Genomic DNA, 17,067 nt, shown 5'->3' with positions numbered 1-17,067 from the left:
ACAGAGAGATTACAAGTAGGCAGAGAGGCAGGCAGAGAGAGAAGGGGAAGCTGGCTCCCTGCGAAGTGGGGCTCAATGTCAGGACTCTGGGATCATGACCTGAGCTGAAGGCAGAGGCTTAACCCACTGAGCCACCCAGGCACTCTCTGTGGTCCTTTTTAAAAACTTTTGTAATCCCAGTATTCCTCTTGAGAGGGAAGCTTTCATAGAGGCATTGTTAGAGTTCTGAATTTTATGTTAAAAGATAAGATATGCCCAAAATGCTCTACTAAAATTCTGAGTGGTGGCTAAATGCTGTTGGAGCCCTTTTCCACTGAATACCTGGCCATTTTGGCATAAAAATTATGGAATGGATTTTAGAGCATTTCATTAAAAAGAAAGGGCTTTTGGGTATTTTCTATAAAAAATTGTGGCACAGTCCTACTTACTCTTGAAAGGGTTTCCTGTTTTACAGATTCTTCTGGTTTCCAAGTACATTTCTCTTTTCTTTTTTTTTTTTTCTTTTCTTTTCTTTGAAGGTTTTGTTATTTGACAGAAGGAGACACAGCAAGAAAGGGAACACAACCAGGGGAAAGTGAGAGAGGGAGAAGCAGGCTTATCGCTGAGCAGGGAGCCCAACGTGGCTTCTATCCCAGGACTCTGGAATCATGACCTTAGCGGAAGGCAGACACTTAACGACTGAGCCACCCAGGTGTCCCTCCAAGTGCAGTTTTCTTACAATTTAGGATGGTTTTTCTTTTCTTTCTTTCTTTTTTTTTTTTTTAAAGATTTTATTTATTTATTTGACAGACAGAGATCACAAGTAGGCAGAGAAGCAGGCAGAGAGAGAGAGGAGGAAGCAGGCTCCCCGCCGAGCAGAGAGCCCGATGTGGGGCTCGATCCCAGGACCCTGGGATCATGACCTGAGCTGAAGGCAGAGGCTTTAACCAAGTGAGCCACCCAGGCGCCCCTAGGATGGTTTTTCTTTATTGCTACATTGATAAACCTAGATGTTCTTGCAAGTACTCTGTAGCCAGTGTCTGTTCATGTGTTTTCTTATGGATTGAAGAAAGAACCTAATTGGCTTCTATGTATTCTTGTAATGGAGCAGTGAAATTTTTTTTGTTTAAACATTCTTTTATCTCATTAGAAAAAGATAATACATGTGCCTGGTAGATCATTTAAACATTGCAGGAAAGAAGAGTTATCACCTATAATTCAGAAAAAGAACTGTTAGCATTTTGCATTCTGTTTTATTCTGGGAATGAATGAATGGGGGGCACCTGGTTGGCTTAGTTGGTAGAGCATGCAGCTCTCAATCTCAGGGTCGTGGTTTAAGCCCTACCTTGGGCGTAGAGCCTACTTTAATGAATTAATAAATTCATTTATTGATATAAATTCATTTAATGAATTAATAAAAAAGTACATACCACAAAGTCATAATGTGTATACAATTTTATATTTGGTGTATATTTAAATCAGTCATAGACCTCTCCCTATGATTCAATCTTCGTTAATCTTTTTTTTTTTTTTTTTAAATGTATTTATTTATTTGACAGACAGAGATCACAAGTAGGCATAGAGGCAGGCAGAGAGAGAGGAGGAAGCAGGCTCCCCGCCAAGCAGGGAGCCCGATACGGGACTTGATCCCAGGACCCTGAGATCATGACCTGAGCCGAAGGCAGCGGCTTAACCCACTGAGCCACCCAGGCGCCCCCAATCTTCGTTAATCTTAATTAACATTTAAAATAGGATATATATTTCATTACTTGGAGTTTGTAAAGTCTACTAGAAGCTGTCTTTCCCAATAGCTTCTTTTCTCTGCAGTATTCATAATTTGAAAATCAGAAAGGTTTAAATTTGAAGTTCATTTAAAAAGCTTATTCCTTGGAATTGTATTCTAGCGCATAGACGTATTTAGGCTTCTGATTCTGTTTTTAAAGGTGAGTTTTGTTTTTTGGATTCCAATGACCTTGTGGCTCTTTTTCTTTAATTTCAGAATTCCATACGACATAATCTGTCACTGAACAAGTGTTTCCTTAAAGTGCCTCGATCAAAGGATGACCCTGGAAAGGTAGGATTCATTATCTTAAGATAAAATAATTGGATTCTTCATTTTATCTGTTGTCATGTTTGTATCTGAGTAATTTCTGTTATATATAAAGAAAATTGGGATGAGAGCACTCAGAACTTGTCTAGTTCATTGTTCAGGAACCTTCCTGATCCTCCTTCACCTCACCCCATCTTATCCCCATTTTAATTGGTAATATTCAAGGACCAATCAGGCAGAGAGCTTTCTTTTTAAGCTTTGGGAAGTTAGCTAGTATAGAGCTTGTCCTTTTTAATAGTTTGCTGCTTTTGATCTAGTATATATTTGGTTATTTTCTTAAGTACTGTGTATTCAGTTAAATTTGGTTTTTGAACTGCGTGTCAGGAACCACAATTTATTAGTTATTGCATATAGGTAATTTGGTAGATCTTGACACAAGTGCAAGTCATTCTTCCCCTGAAATAAAATTCCCTATTATTTCCCTATTTTCTTAGTAGTTATGTTTTCTCTTTTCACCATTTATCTGCTGCCACCGTTACACTTTTAGTATTTTATCTACAGAGACTTCCCTTCTTTTTTGTTTTAATAGCCATATCAGTTGTAGTGTGGCCTGTACTCGGTCCTAGTTACTTGGTTTCTAAAGCTCAGAGTGATTTTTTGGACCATAATTTGATTGTCATGATGAATTATTAGATTAGGACTTTGAGATAGTGTATCTGTTGACAACTGTGTTGTTGTTTGGCTGGTTAGACTTTTAACCAGCCAGAAGAGTCCTTTTAAGCTCACCATCCCTGGAAGAATCTTTATAAAAAGTAAACCTGGTTATGTCATTACCCTGCTTAAAAGTACTCCCCAGTGTCTTGGAAATGTCTCCATGTATTATCAAATACTCTTTTTTGCTTTTCCTTGATCTACCTTTCTAGCTATGATTCACATTCAAGACCCACTGTGAGGATCTGCTTGAAGTTTCCCAAGTATGCCTTTCATATGATTTTCTCTTACTGCACAAACTCCCTTTCTCTACTTGTCTGGCCTACTCTTTGGGTCTTTTAAGGTTGAGCTACATTACTTCTCTGAAGCTTTTTTGTTTCCACATACTTTAGCTGAGTTTGTTGTTCCCTCTTTTGATTTCCTCTTACTTTGTCATCATTGCAGTGGCTCCTAACCTGTTTATCCTTGGGTTACTACCTCCAATTTATAGTAACTTTCATGTAGTAGCCAGTGCTGTCTTTCAAAAATGTTAACCTAATTGCACATTCTCCTTGTTTAAAATCTTTATTATCTACTGTACTTAGGTTAAAGTCTAAACTTAAGAGGGTGGGATCATTATATATATATATATTGTTCACTTTTTAGTTCTAGTTGCTTGCACAGTGGCTGGTGTCACTGAAGAGACACTCTTGTTGCATGAATGAATGAATTGTATCCTCTGCTACATGGATAACTTCTTGAGATTAGAGATGGAGAGTTACTCATTTCTGTTGTAAAGAAGGCACTCTTAAATAATGGATATTTTATACTACCTTCTGTGATGTGCCCCATCAAGTTGGTCTCAGTAAGATTGAATAGATTATTATTATAGTCTTCTTATTTCACCCAGTTTGTTTGTCTAAGTTCATAATTCTCCAAGGTTGTGTTTCTTTTCTTTAAAGCAGGCTTATTTAAAAAAACAAAAAGAAATAGAACTTTTTATATTTGCTTCAGTACAATTTCTGATAGGCAGTGAGTATATATGAACTTCACTGAAAATGTTGTTCAGTGGATTAAAAGATTATTAGAGTTCTTTGAGAGCACTAATTGAATACTATAAACAGTTGGTTTAATTTTTTAAACTTTTACATGAGTTTTAAATCATTAAGAAAATAAACCAACATACCTGAATGTTTTACTGTTATGTACTAAGTCTTAACCAATTGAGATCTATTTTTAAAAACTTGAGCTGTCAGGTTTTCTTTAGTGCAGAACCCAAAACTTTTCCCTACCTTTAATTAAATAGTATCATGGGATAAGGCATATGTGGAAAACATATGCTACTCTTTGCAGCTATCCTTTTTGAATCAGGATTGTCTTAACTAATGTGCAACCAAAACAAAATACAGAAATAAATAGAATCCTGAGGTTAATAACAGATCTCAACTTTTACCATTAGTCTCCTGTTTTAAAATTTTGTTTTAATCAAAGCACATCATTGTTATCATTAATTTTGGTCATAATAGTAAATACCATACGTTTAAAGTACATTATGCTAATAGAGACATTTTTATTTTCAATCCCAGGGTTAGGTTTAAGTATCCATTGTTCTTATTTATCTTGGTCAGAATTAAATGTAAATCGAATCTTAATGAAATAACATTTATATGAATAAAGCCATTTTAATTTTTGATACCAAAATACGATTTTTATTTAAAAAACCCCATTGCCTAAAAAACACGTTGAAAAACCCTCAGATCCACTTGATAAAAAAAGAAAACTAAAGCCAGTAAATGAGGAATGACTTGTCCAGGTTCAGTGTGGAATTAGAACCCAAGTGTATTGGCCAGACTTAGTTGCAGTCACAGAAACCCATTACAGACCAACTTAAGGGAGAGAATACCTACAGGAAAAACTGGAGCCTGATTCTTAAATTATGTGACCAGGAATGTCTCTCTTTAGTCTACTAAAGTCCCTTAGTTCTGCTAGCTTCTCTGATGGCTTCTTTTTTCAGCCTACTTAATGGCAGAGATGACCATCATCAGCTTCTGGCTTAGGTTTTACTAGTTTACTAACCCTTAGCAGAAAGGGAGTGTGTGATGTCCTCTGCTACCAAGTAATCTGGAATATAGCAAACATCTTAGAATGAATGCTGAACAAGCAGAATACACTTGATTTCTTGGTTCCTTGGTTTCTAGACTAACGCTTTTTCCACTATACCAATCTTCCTTGAGAGGGAGGCCAAAATGTTAGTTAAGTTTTGGTACTTATGAATTGTTTTTTCTTTTTGTATTACAGTGTTTCCTGGCATTTGAGGAGCTTTTCCAAAACCACCCTCACCACAGTGGGAGAAAACCATTGAGCCAAGGTGGGGTGGGAGTAGTTTTTGGTCTTGGGTATGGGGTGGACTTTTAACCCCTTAGGATTTTACTAGCTGCTGCCATGACTCACGTGGGTCCAGGAGATAGAGGTAGAAGTAGCACATCCAATATTTTCTTCCCTGTATTTTTGTTTGTATAGCTTCCTGTTGACTGTATCACCAGAGAGGTATGAAGGCCAGCCTAAACTTAGAAGAGTATTGTTGAATTACAGATGTATTTATATGACTATTTATTCCTGACTCAATCCTTAATTTTCTAGAAGTCTTTGTCATAAAATCCCTTAGTATTTTAATCTCTCCGATGTACATTAATGGGTTGAAATCAGTCTTCTTATGTTTCTGAAACTAATTTCAAATAGCCACGTTACTACTTTCTTTAAAAAGAAACACAAAATGAAATTACATTTTGGATCTATAACTCGGCTTCATGTTTTGGGGCAGATTTCTATTTTCTTTTCCTTGATTACAGCTCTGTTTCTGCATCTTATGCTCTATCTCCATTTTTTTTTTATTACTGTCTTTTATTTTTTCTCTTATTAGCTTTATTTTCTGTATATCTGTTTTGTGATCTAATTGTTGTTGTTAAAGTTTCTTTTTTTTTTTAAAGGTTTTTTTTGTTTTTGTTTTTTAAGATTTTATGTGTTTATTTGACAGAGAGAAATCACAAGTAGATGGAGAGGCAGGCAGAGAGAGAGAGAGGGAAGCAGGCTCCCTGCTGAGCAGAGAGCCCGATGCGGGACTGGATCCCAGGACCCTCAGATCATGACCTGAGCCGAAGGCAGCGGCTTAACCCACTGAGCCACCCAGGCGCCCCTTGTTAAAGTTTCTTAAAAATTTCTTATCCCACCTTTTATTCACACATGCCTCTTAGTTATCTTAAAGGAATGTATATTTTCATATTACGGAAAAACAAATCCTGTCAGCTAAATTCACTTAAAAAAATAGAGTTCTCTTTCTTTACTTTCTTCATGTTTTCTCAACTCTTTTCCCTCTTCTTGAGCTTAGAAAAAGGAATCTTTGATTTTAAAGGAAAGAAAACATTATAGGAAGTTATTTCAACAGTTGTATAATTAGCAGCAGTAGGTTCTAATAGAACTGAGGTGGTAGCTAAGAAAACCCCACGAGAGCCACCTGCCTGTTCTGGGAGAGATAACTTCAGTGAATTCATAGTAAGAAGAGCTTTTTGGGGCAGAGGGTGAGGAATGCTTTTTCTTGCCTGGGGATGGGTAGGTGGTAAAGGCTTGGTGGCTGTGAAAATCAGAGTGGTTTGTAAGGAAACAAAAAATCCTACCCCTAGAGAATTAACTTTTGGAATACATGAGACTATTTTTTTTCTTTTCTTGTCCTCTGTCATAGTATAGGGACTGTAGCATAGTTGACTGATCTCTATTTTTAGAGTTTTCTCTTTTGGCCATGTTAGTATTGTGTTATATTTTATTTATAAATTATTTTTTATTCATTGATATCCTGTTTTGGTCACTTTATTTGTTAGAAGATGTAGAAAAGCTGGAGAGGTTTGAAAGTACATAAAATATAACATTAAGTGATTAACAGTGTTGCAGAAATCACAGTATGTACCCTGAAGAAGGAATTTTAAGAATTTTAAGGAAATTTTAAGAATTTTAAGAGTGTAATTTTAGTAGTAGTCTTAAAGTAGATGCATGATTCTTTTTTTTTTTTTTTTTTTTTTAAGATTTTATTTGTTTACTTGACACAGAGAGAATGAGCACAGGTAGGGGGAGCAGTACAGAGAGAGAGAAGCAGGCTCCCCCCTAAGCAGGGAGCCCGATGTGGGACCGGATCCCAGGACCCTGGGATCATGACCCGAGCCAAAGGCAGAGGCCTAACAACTGAGCCACCCAGTTACCCCTAGATGCATGATTCTTGTGAAGAATTTGACCTCTTTTTTTTTGTGTAAAACCAAATAGGAAATGAGATTTAAAGACAAGAGCAAGAGTTTGGTTAGGCAAAAATAAGGACATCTTATTTACTTGTTTGAAGAAACACTGGTTGGGTTCCGAGGGATGTTTTAGAGTTCGCCACTTCTGAAGCACTCTAAGGAGAGAGAAAATTAATAACCTTTGCGGTATTAACTCATGGTAGGTAAGAGCCCCACTTGAAGGCTGAGAACAGGTCATATCAAGTTGAGCTGGGAGACTAATGAGAACAAAATTGAGATAGAATCAGGAATTGCTTTGTGGGTTATGTTAAATATAGGTGAGCATTCTGCTCTCTTGGAAATCAGTCCTGATAAAGTAAAGCCTTATTTTTCTCCAACTTAAAAAAAAATAATTTCCAAAAGGCTAAGCTAAGGCACTGATGATTTAAAAACAAGATACGGCCAAGTGTTAATCACTAAATAGAATGTACTGCTTTTAAGTAAACTTAACATTTAAGGACTTGCGTACTACAATCAATGTGCTAATTATGTATGACTTTTAATCCAGTGATTAAGAGTAGATTCCTTAACAGTCTTTCCTGAGTAACACTTAGCTTAATTTGATAATCAAAATGTTTAAATATAAGTAATAAAAGCCTGTATTTGTTCAAGAAGAATGTCCCAAGGACCTGAGTTGGCATTGGGATAGTTTTGTCCAAACATTTCGTTGAGCCAGCTACCCAGCCAAGCTGTCTGCCTTTGAGTGTATTTGACTGTTCCTGACTATTTTTATGGTATTAGTAGAGTGACTATTTAACTTTCCTAATTATGCTTAGGCAATAGGTATAAACTAAGAGTCAAATTGGGACATATGTTCACTCTAAATAGTACATGCAAATGCTCTTATCATTGAGCTGTGGGCAGTTAACAGCATTCTAAGATGTTGGAAGGTTAAAAAAAACAAAAAAAACAGAAAAACAAAACTACCCTTTTTAAATTGGATTGGCACATCTAAACCGGGAGAGAAATAAAACATTGAGTCATGATATGAAGCCAAAGAAGTCAGGGACAGAAGGGATTCAGTATTGTGTCTGAGGCTCCTGTTGATGTGCACTGAGAGTTAAGGATGAACAGGGGATAGTCAATGATGATTCACTTTACCAATGAACGTGTGTATTTGGCAATAGGGTTAGTTAAAACCAAAAACATAAAATACACAGATTAAGCCATTTGGAATGGTTAGTAATTTATGATAGGGACTACTTTACCCCAGAATGTGAAATAAATAGTTACTTCTTGGGTTTATGTTTAGTCAGATAGTGTTTTTGTTTTTGTTTTTGTTTTAAATTACTTATTCATTTGAGATAGAGAGCATGAGTTGGGGATAATGCAGAAGGAGAGGGAGAAGCAGGCTCCCAGCTGAGCAGGGAGCTCCATGTGGGGCATGATACCAGGACCTCGGGGTCATGACCAGAACCAAAGGCAGACGATCAACCCACTGAGACATTCAGGCACCCGAATGGCTTTTTTTTTTTTTTTAAATTAGTCTGTATATAGAGTCGGGGGCTCAAACTTACAACCTGAGATCAAAAATCTCTTGCTTCCCAACTGAGCCAGCAAGATTCCCCAGATCATGGCATTTTTATTAGGCTGTTTTAAATTTGAAGGCTATTAAAGAAAGCTCAAATTAGTGTTTGGATAGAGCAGGGTACTTCTTATTTGACATAAAATTTCAATCATAAATAGATAAATAGGATAATTGTACTTCAAGTGATAACTGTTGTGTAATGAGGAAAATAAAGGTGAAGTCCATTGCTGGTCTTTGGTGTATCTTTATTTCTAATGTCACCCCCCCCCCCGGAGTTAATCTTTATTTTAGGATGGATATATGTACATTTTAAGTTTATTATTATTTTTTAGTAATCTCTACACCCAACATGGGGCTTAAACTCCCAGCACCGAGATCAAAAGAGTTGCACACTTTTCCAACAGAGCCAGCCAGGGACCCTATGTTTTAGGATATCTTGAAGTTGGCAGTTAATTCATTTTTGGAAGATGTGTTCAAAGCTTAAAATTCTAATTTGTGATCTTTGGGATTGTGCACCCTAGGACATTGCAGTCTTCTCCCCTGGGAGGACATTAACATGCTGTACCAGAATTGTTGATATGAATTAATAATGTCTACATTTGTATACTGCTTTACATATTAGGGAGTTATTTTACATGTATTATCTCAATCTTTACAACAAGTTCCAGTTTTAGATTGTGATTTTTAAGTGCATAATAGAGTGTCCATAGTAGCTTAGTTTGCGTAAAACTCACATAATGGAACTTCACATAAGTGAAATCATTAAATATACAGTTGACCCTTAAAAATACGGTTTCAGCTGCATAGATCTACTTATTTTTTCCTCTAGCATACTCTGTTGTAAGAATACAGTGTATATGCAATAGCCAAACTATGGAAAGAATCTAGATGTCCATCAGCAGATGAATGGATAAAGAAGATGTGGTGTATATATACAGTGGACTACAATGCAGCCATCAAAATAAATGAAATCTTGCCATTTGCAACAACATGGATGGAACTAGAGGGTATTATGCTGAATGAAATAAGTCAATCAGAGAAAGACAATTATTATATGATCTCTCTGATATGAAGAATTTGAGAGGCAGGGCAGGGTTGTTGGGGGTGGGAAAGGAAAAAATGAAATAAGGTGGGATCAGGAGGGAGACAAACCGTAAGGGACTCTTAATCTCATGAAACAAACTGCTGGGGGGTGGGAGCGTAAGGGTAGGGTGGCTGGGTGATGGACATTGGGGAAGGTATGTGCTGTGGTGAGTGATGTGAAATGTGTAAGCCAGATGATTCACAGACCTGTACCCCTGGGGCTAATAATACATTATATGTTAATAATAATAAAGAATAAAGTGTGTAGTACATATAACACAAAGTATGTATTAATTTTTATGCTATCAGTAAGGCTTCTGGTCTATAGTAGGCTAGTAGTAATTAAGGTTTGGGGGAGTCAAAAGATTAAGTGTAGATTTTTAACCAGGGTGAGGGGGTGTCACTGCCCCCAAGCATATTCTTGGTTCAGCTGTACCCTCTGTTTATATCTGACTTCTTTCAGCATGATCTTTGTGATGCTTGGTACATGTCAGTGGTTTGCTTCTTCTTATTGCTAAGTAGTATTCCATTTATTCATTAATCTGTTGATAGACATTTGGGTTGTTTTAATATGGGGACTATTAGAAACAAGCTACTAAGGAATTCTCATGCAAGTTTTCTATGGACATACGCCTTCATTTTTCTAGAATAACACAGCATTTGCACTGTCAAAGGGTAAGTGGAAGATTAACTTTATAAGAAACTGCCGAATCTCTTTCCAAAGTAGTTGTGTATTTTAAATTTCCGATAGCAGTGCATGAGAATTCCAGTAGCTCCACATCTTGGTCAACAGTTGATATCTCCTATCTTTGATTAAGTCATTTTAGTGGGTATAGATTGGTATCTCCTTATGTTTTTATCTAGAATTTTCCATGGTGAGCATCTTTCCATGTGTTTACTAGTCATTTGTATATATTCTCTTCTGGAGGTTCTTACAAAGTCTTTTTTGCCCCTTTTTTCTTTTTAAAAATTTGGTTGTCATTATTGAGTTGTAAGGGGTTTGTTTTTTTGTTTTATGAGCGCAACAGGGTTTTTTTTTCCTCCTCTGAGATAGAGAGCAGGTGTGAGTGTGGTTGGGAGAGAGGGAGAGAATCTTTTTTTTTTTTTTTTTTTTTAATTTATTTATTTGACAGAGAGAGAAATAGCACAAGAAGGTGGGGGCGGAGCAGGCTCTCTGATGAGTAGAGAGCCCGATGTGGGGCTCGATCCCAGGACCCTAAGAAAATGACCTGAGCTGAAGGCAGAGGCTTAACCCACTGAGCCACCCAGGCACCCCAAGGGAGAGAATCTTAAGCAGGCTCCACACTCAGCATAGAACCCGACATAGGGCTCGATCTCAACGACCCTTTTTACATTATGGCCTGAGCCATAATCACAAGTTGACTTGATTGACTTAATTGACTGAGCCACCCAGGCTCCCCATAGGTTTCTATTTTTAAGTTTTTTTTCAGACTGAGGTTTGCCTTTTTAAAATAAGAGTGTCTTTTTTTCACATTTTTATATCTTTATTGCTGAATGTATTAATAGGTACTCAATATTTTTTTTTCAGACGTAGAGTTTTGTGATTCATCAGTTTCATATAACACCCAGTGTTCCTTATATCATGTGCCCTTCTTAATGTCCATCCCCCAGTTAGCCCTTTCCCCCACCTACCTCCCTGCCAGCAACCCTCTACTTTCTAGGTTTCAGTGTCTCCTATGGTTTGCCTCTCTGTTATTAACTTATTTTTCCTTCCCTTCCCCTGTGTTCGTCTGTTTTGTTTCTTAAATTCCTTATATGAGTGAAATCATATGTTATTTGTCTTTCTCTATTTCGCTTAGCATAATACCCTCTAGTTCCATCCACATTGTTGCAGATGTTGAGCTTTTATTCTTTTTGATGGCTGAGTAATATTCCACTGTGTGTGTGGGTGTGTGTGGGTGTGTGTGCGCATGCACACGTACCTACACCCACACCCACACACATACCCTACTTTTCTTTATCCATTCATCTGTTGATGGATATCTGGGCTCTTAACCATATTTTGGCTCTTGTGGATATCGTTGCTTAAACATTGGGTTACACGTGCCCCTTCGAATCACTGTGTTTGTATCCTTTGAATAAATACCTAGTAGTGCAGTTGCCGAGTCATTGGGTAGTTCTGTTTTTACCTTTTTGAGGAACTTCCATTCTGCCATTCTGTCTTCCAGAGTGGCTGCACCAGTTTGCAGTCCCACCAACAGTGTAAGAGGGTTACCATTCCTCTGCATCCTTGCGGAGACATCTGTTTCTTGAATTGTTAATTTTAGCCATTCTTATGGTGTGAGGTGGTACATCATTGTGGTTTTGATATAATAGCGTCTTAAAATGAGTAGACATTTTGGATTTTGATGAAGTCTTATGATTAGGAACTTTTGTGTCCTGTCCAGGAAATCAGCCAAGGTCATGATGGTTTTCTCCACCGTTTTCTTTCTTCCATAGATCTTAACGTTTTACTTATTTTTATTTATTAATTTTTTTAAGTAGTCTCTATGCCCATTGTGGGACTTGAACTAAGGACCCCAAGATCAGGAGTTGCGTAGTCTTCTGACTTTGCCAGTGAGGTGCAACAGACTTTATAGTTTCAGATTTCAGAGAGGTCTGTGTGACCTAAATGTAAAATATAAAGTAATTTCAAGTTAATATATGTGCACACACAACCTCCCTATTGACTTGTTCTTTTATTCTTTTATCTTTATGAAATGTTCTTCTTAAAATATTCTTTGTTTTGAAGCTTCTTTTTCTTCTAATGTAGCCGTTACAGCTTTAAGTAGCTTCATAGTATATATCTTCTAGTATTTTGATGTTAGTTTTATACATGCTTTTATTTATTTGACAGAGAGAGATTACAAGTAGGCAGAGAAGCAGGCAGAGAGAGAGAGAGGAGGAAGCAGGCTCCCTGCTGAGCAGAGAGCCCGATGCGGGACTCGATCCCAGGACCCTGAGATCATGACCTGAGCCGAAGGCAGCGGCTTAACCCACTGAGCCACCCAGGCGCAGTTTTATACATGCTTTTATATTTAAAGTATGTCTCTTATAAACAGCATAGAGCCAATGGCTGTATTTAAATTCACTCTAACAATCTGTGCTTTCTAATTGGGTTGCTTAGTCCATATTTAATATGATTATTCATATGGTTACAACTTGTTTTTCTTTTGTTCCTTTGTTGCTTCATTTCTGCAAACTTTAGGGTTAGTCAGATAGTTTCAAGTACTTTTATTTCCTCTATTGACTTCTTAGCTGTGCCCCTTTTATTTTTTAGTTGTCATGCTGGAGCTTAATATGTAATATTACCTTATCAAAGTTTATTTAGAGGTAATGTACCACCTTTCACTTGATATGTCACACTTCCTACCACTTACTGTGTTTACCTTTTCCCATCCATTTCACGAATGTAATAATCTTAAAATAGTACAGTTCTGTTTATCTACCCATCCCTTTTTTTGTGCTGTGGTCCTATCTTACATATACTTCTATTTGTATCACAGATCTCACTTTAGGATTGGTTTCTTTGCTTTAGACAGTTGTGTTTTAAGGAAATTATGTTGAAGATGCTTTCCCTACTGATTTACCTTTTCCAATGTTCTTTTCTTTAAATTTAAGTTTCAAACTGGTATCTTTCCCCTTTAGCTCCTAAAGAATGTTTGCTTTGGCATTTCTTATAGTGCAGGTCTGCAGAAAACAACATTTTGTTGGGGTTTTATTTACCTGAAAGTACTTTTTAAATTTCATCTTTGAAAACTTTTTCTGGATGTAGAATCTTGAATTTGCATGGTTTTCCCCCACCTTTCAGAACTTCGAAGATGTTCTTTTGTCTTTAGCCTCCATTATTTCTGGTGAGAAGTCATCTGTTTCTTATTCCCTTATTCTTAGAGTTTATTCCCCTGTTCTTAGAATGGAACTGTCTTATCTGTGGATTTGCTTTCAACAGTTTCAGTTACCTGTGGTTAGCTGTGATCCCAAAGCCGATGATCTTCCTTCTGACATACTGTCAGAAGGTCAGTAGTAACCTAATGCTGTTGTCATAATGCTTACATCATCCACCTCACTTCATTTCATCACATAGGCATTTTATGATCTCAGAAGCCTTTTATCATTTCACTCATCATAGAAGAAGGGTGAGTACAATAAGATATTTCAAGAGAGACCACGTTCACGTAACTTTGTAGTGTTATAATTGTTCTATTTTATTATGAGTTTGTTGTTAATCTCTTATTCCTAATTTTTAAATTAAACTTTATCATAGGTATGTGTGTATAGGAAAAAACATACTGTGTATAGGGTTTGGTACTATCCACAGTTTCAGGGATCCACTGTGGGGTCTTAGAATATATATCATGTGGATAAGGAGGACTACTGTAATGTGCCCCCTTGCTCCCTCTCTCCCTCTTTTGTGGTTTCCAAGATTTTTCTCTTTATTTTTAATTTGAGAGAGTTTGTGCCTCAGTGTAGTTTTCTTTGCATTCATTCTGCTTGGTATTTGCTAATCATCTAGGATCTGTAGAGAGGGGTTTTCATTCATAATTTGGGATATTTTGGTCATTAGTTCTTTTAAAAAAATTAGGGTTCCATTTTCTCTCTTCTTAGCATCCCATTAAAGCATAGACTGACATTGTTCCACATTGTTCACTTTTTTTTCCTTTTTATTCCTCATATTTGGTAATTTTTACTGATCTGTCTCCAAGATTTCTCTTTCACTGTGTCCTATCTGTTTTAATCATGTTTGGCGAACTTTTTTTTTCAGTTATTGGATTTTTTTATTTGTAGAATTTCCATTGGTCTTTTTTGTGTATATTAAGAGGTAATTGGTGAAAGGAGTTCAACCAAGTGTTCTGATGCTGGAACATTAGGACATTTTTGTTGGTCTCAGCCAGTTCCTGGACATGAGATATGCCCAGGAGTCTCTGCTTCACTGTTTTTGTTTGTTTGTTTGTTTGTTTTGTTAGTTTGGTTTTTGTTTTTGTGTTTTAGTACCATCCTGATCTGTGTAGGGTTTAGGAAACCCATGAACCTAATTTTTTTTTTTTAAGATTTTATTCATCTATTTATTTGAGAGAGTAAGAGAGCATGAGTGGGGGCAGGGAGAGTGAGAGGGAGAAGCAGGCTCCCTACTGAGCAGGGACTCCCCCCGCCCCACCCCCCACGGAACTTGATCCCTGGACCCCAGGATCATAACCTGAGCCGAAGGCAAATGCATAACTGACTGAGCCATCCAGGCATCCCAAGCTTAATTTATTCTTTCATCTGATTCCTTCTATCACCATTAATGTTTTGAGATCCTGGGTTTTTATATTTAAAACCATTATTAGAAGAAATAGATTTTTTTTTAAGATTTATTTATTTGACAGAGAGAGATCACAAGTAGGCAGAGAGGCAGGCAGAGAGAGAGGGGGAAGCAGGCTCCCTGCTAAGCAGAGATTCGGGGCTCAATCCCAGGACCCTGAGATCATGACCTGAGCCGAAGGCACCCACTGAATCACCTTAATGCCCCAAAGAGATAAAATGTTTAAGAAATAAATTTATTCTTCTTTATTTAGACAGCTTGGATTACTGTGTCATCTCTAACTGGTCTCCTTCCTCTGTGTTTCCCTTTGCTCTATCTTCTACAGTGCTGCCTTTAGGTATGATAAACAAAACCACAAACCTTGCCATATTTTCATTTCTAGCCCTTATCTTCATGCCCTAAACTATTTATTCAAGCTGTACTGCATTATTTTTCTTGCATTTATGATGCAGTTTTATATCTTCTTATTTTTGAAGATCTTCATTGTATTTAAAATAGTCTTATATCTTATTCATCCTTTGGTGGCCAGCCCAAATATCAGCATTACTCTGAAAGAAGGTATAGTCCTTTTTCTCCCTCCTTTACTTTTTCTTTTCCCCTATTTTTATCTCTCTTTTTATTACCATAGCTCTTTGAGCATATCACTGTTACTGTTCTTGAATGATGTAGCCATCCATGTTATGATCTGTTCTAAATCTCTTGCGAGTTTTTTTTGTTGAACAGGATTGGGTCTTTGAGGGCCACCGATTGGCTCAGTTGGAGGAGCATGTGACTCTTGATTTTGGGGTCATGAGTTCGAGCTCCGCATTGGGTATGAAGATTGTTTAAATAAAACTTTTAAGAAGAAAAAAAGATTGGGTCTAATATCTTCATGCTTTCATAGCAGCTAGCATAGTAACTGTACATAGTAGATGCTTAAATGTTTATCGCAAAAATATTTGTCTTTTCTTGGTTAAGAAATAGCTGTTGTATTCCATTTTTTTTTTTTTTAAAGATTTACTTATTTTTAGAGAGAGAGAGATTGAGAGTGTATGCAAGCAGGAGGAGGGGCAAAGGCAAAGAATCTCAAGTAGGTTCCCTGCTGAGTGTGGAGCATGGAAAGAGGGCTCAGTCTCACCACACTGAAATTATGACCTGAGCCGAAATCAAGTTGGATGCTTAGTTGACTGAGCCACCCAGGTGCCCTGCTGTTGTGTTCTTCTTAAGGAAAATTTTCTAATTAGACACTAATTCTTTTGCCATTCTCAATTAAGGCTGGGTTTTAGATGTTTAGGAATTGTCACTTTGGGATGCCTGGATGGCTCGGCCACTTAAGCGTCTGTTTTTGGCTTAGGTCATGATCCTGGGATTCTGGAATCGAGTTCTGCATGGGGCTTCTTGCTCCGTGGGTAGCCTGTTTCTCTTTCTGCCTGCTGCTCTCCCTGCTTGTGCGCACATGTGCGCTCTGACAAATAAGAAAATAAAATCTTAAAAAAAAAAAATTGTCACTTTGCTTCTTTTTTACTCTTTTGATCAGTAAGGCAGGGTCAAAACCATTTATTTCACTTAACATTAATTCACTTATACTTGGAATTCAAGAGAACCTGGAGTTCTTATTCTTTAGGTGAACTGTTTGACTTTCTGTGACATAATGACTGTTTAGAACTTTTATCAAAGACTGACATGGTCCAAAGGAAAGCCATGTAAGAGTTACAAATCAAGATTTGAGTTCTTTCTGGGCAATAACCCTGACTTTGTTTCGTAAAGTGTCTTTTGGCTGTGCTGGGCATGCTACTGTATTAGATTAGAGCTCTTTGACCCCTGTTTTTTCTTAATTAAGAAAATATATTTTTTTAAATTCACATACCATAAAATTTACCATTTAAACGCATATGATTCAGTGGTTTTTAGTATGTTTGCAGAGTTGTGGGACCATTAACACTATAATTCCAGAACATTTTTATTTTATTACCTCAGAAGAAACCTTGGCCTCATTAGTAGTCATTCCCCCTTCACTCTCCATTTCTATGGATTTGCCCATTTTGGACATTTTATATAAATGGAGTCATATAATTTGTGGCCTTTTGTGTCTGACTTCTTTAATTTAGTGTAAGATTTTCTATGTTGTAGCATGTAG

General features: G+C 37.0%; 1 protein-coding gene across 3 annotated transcripts in view; it reads left to right on the top strand.

Moving 5' to 3' along the window:
* FOXJ3 (forkhead box J3) overlaps positions 1-17,067 on the top strand; it is a 164,298-nt gene that overhangs the window by 72,648 nt on the left and 74,583 nt on the right. For all 3 annotated transcript variants that reach the window (XM_044237976.1, XM_044237974.1, XM_044237975.1), the window contains one exon: positions 1,979-2,053. In XM_044237976.1, the coding sequence (XP_044093911.1) occupies positions 1,979-2,053 (75 nt within the window). The remainder of the gene's footprint in view (positions 1-1,978; positions 2,054-17,067) is intronic.

This window comes from Neovison vison, chromosome 2 (genome assembly GCF_020171115.1).
Source record: "Neovison vison isolate M4711 chromosome 2, ASM_NN_V1, whole genome shotgun sequence".
Lineage (NCBI taxonomy): Eukaryota > Metazoa > Chordata > Mammalia > Carnivora > Mustelidae > Neogale > Neogale vison.
This window is presented reverse-complemented; position numbering and strand designations above follow the sequence as displayed.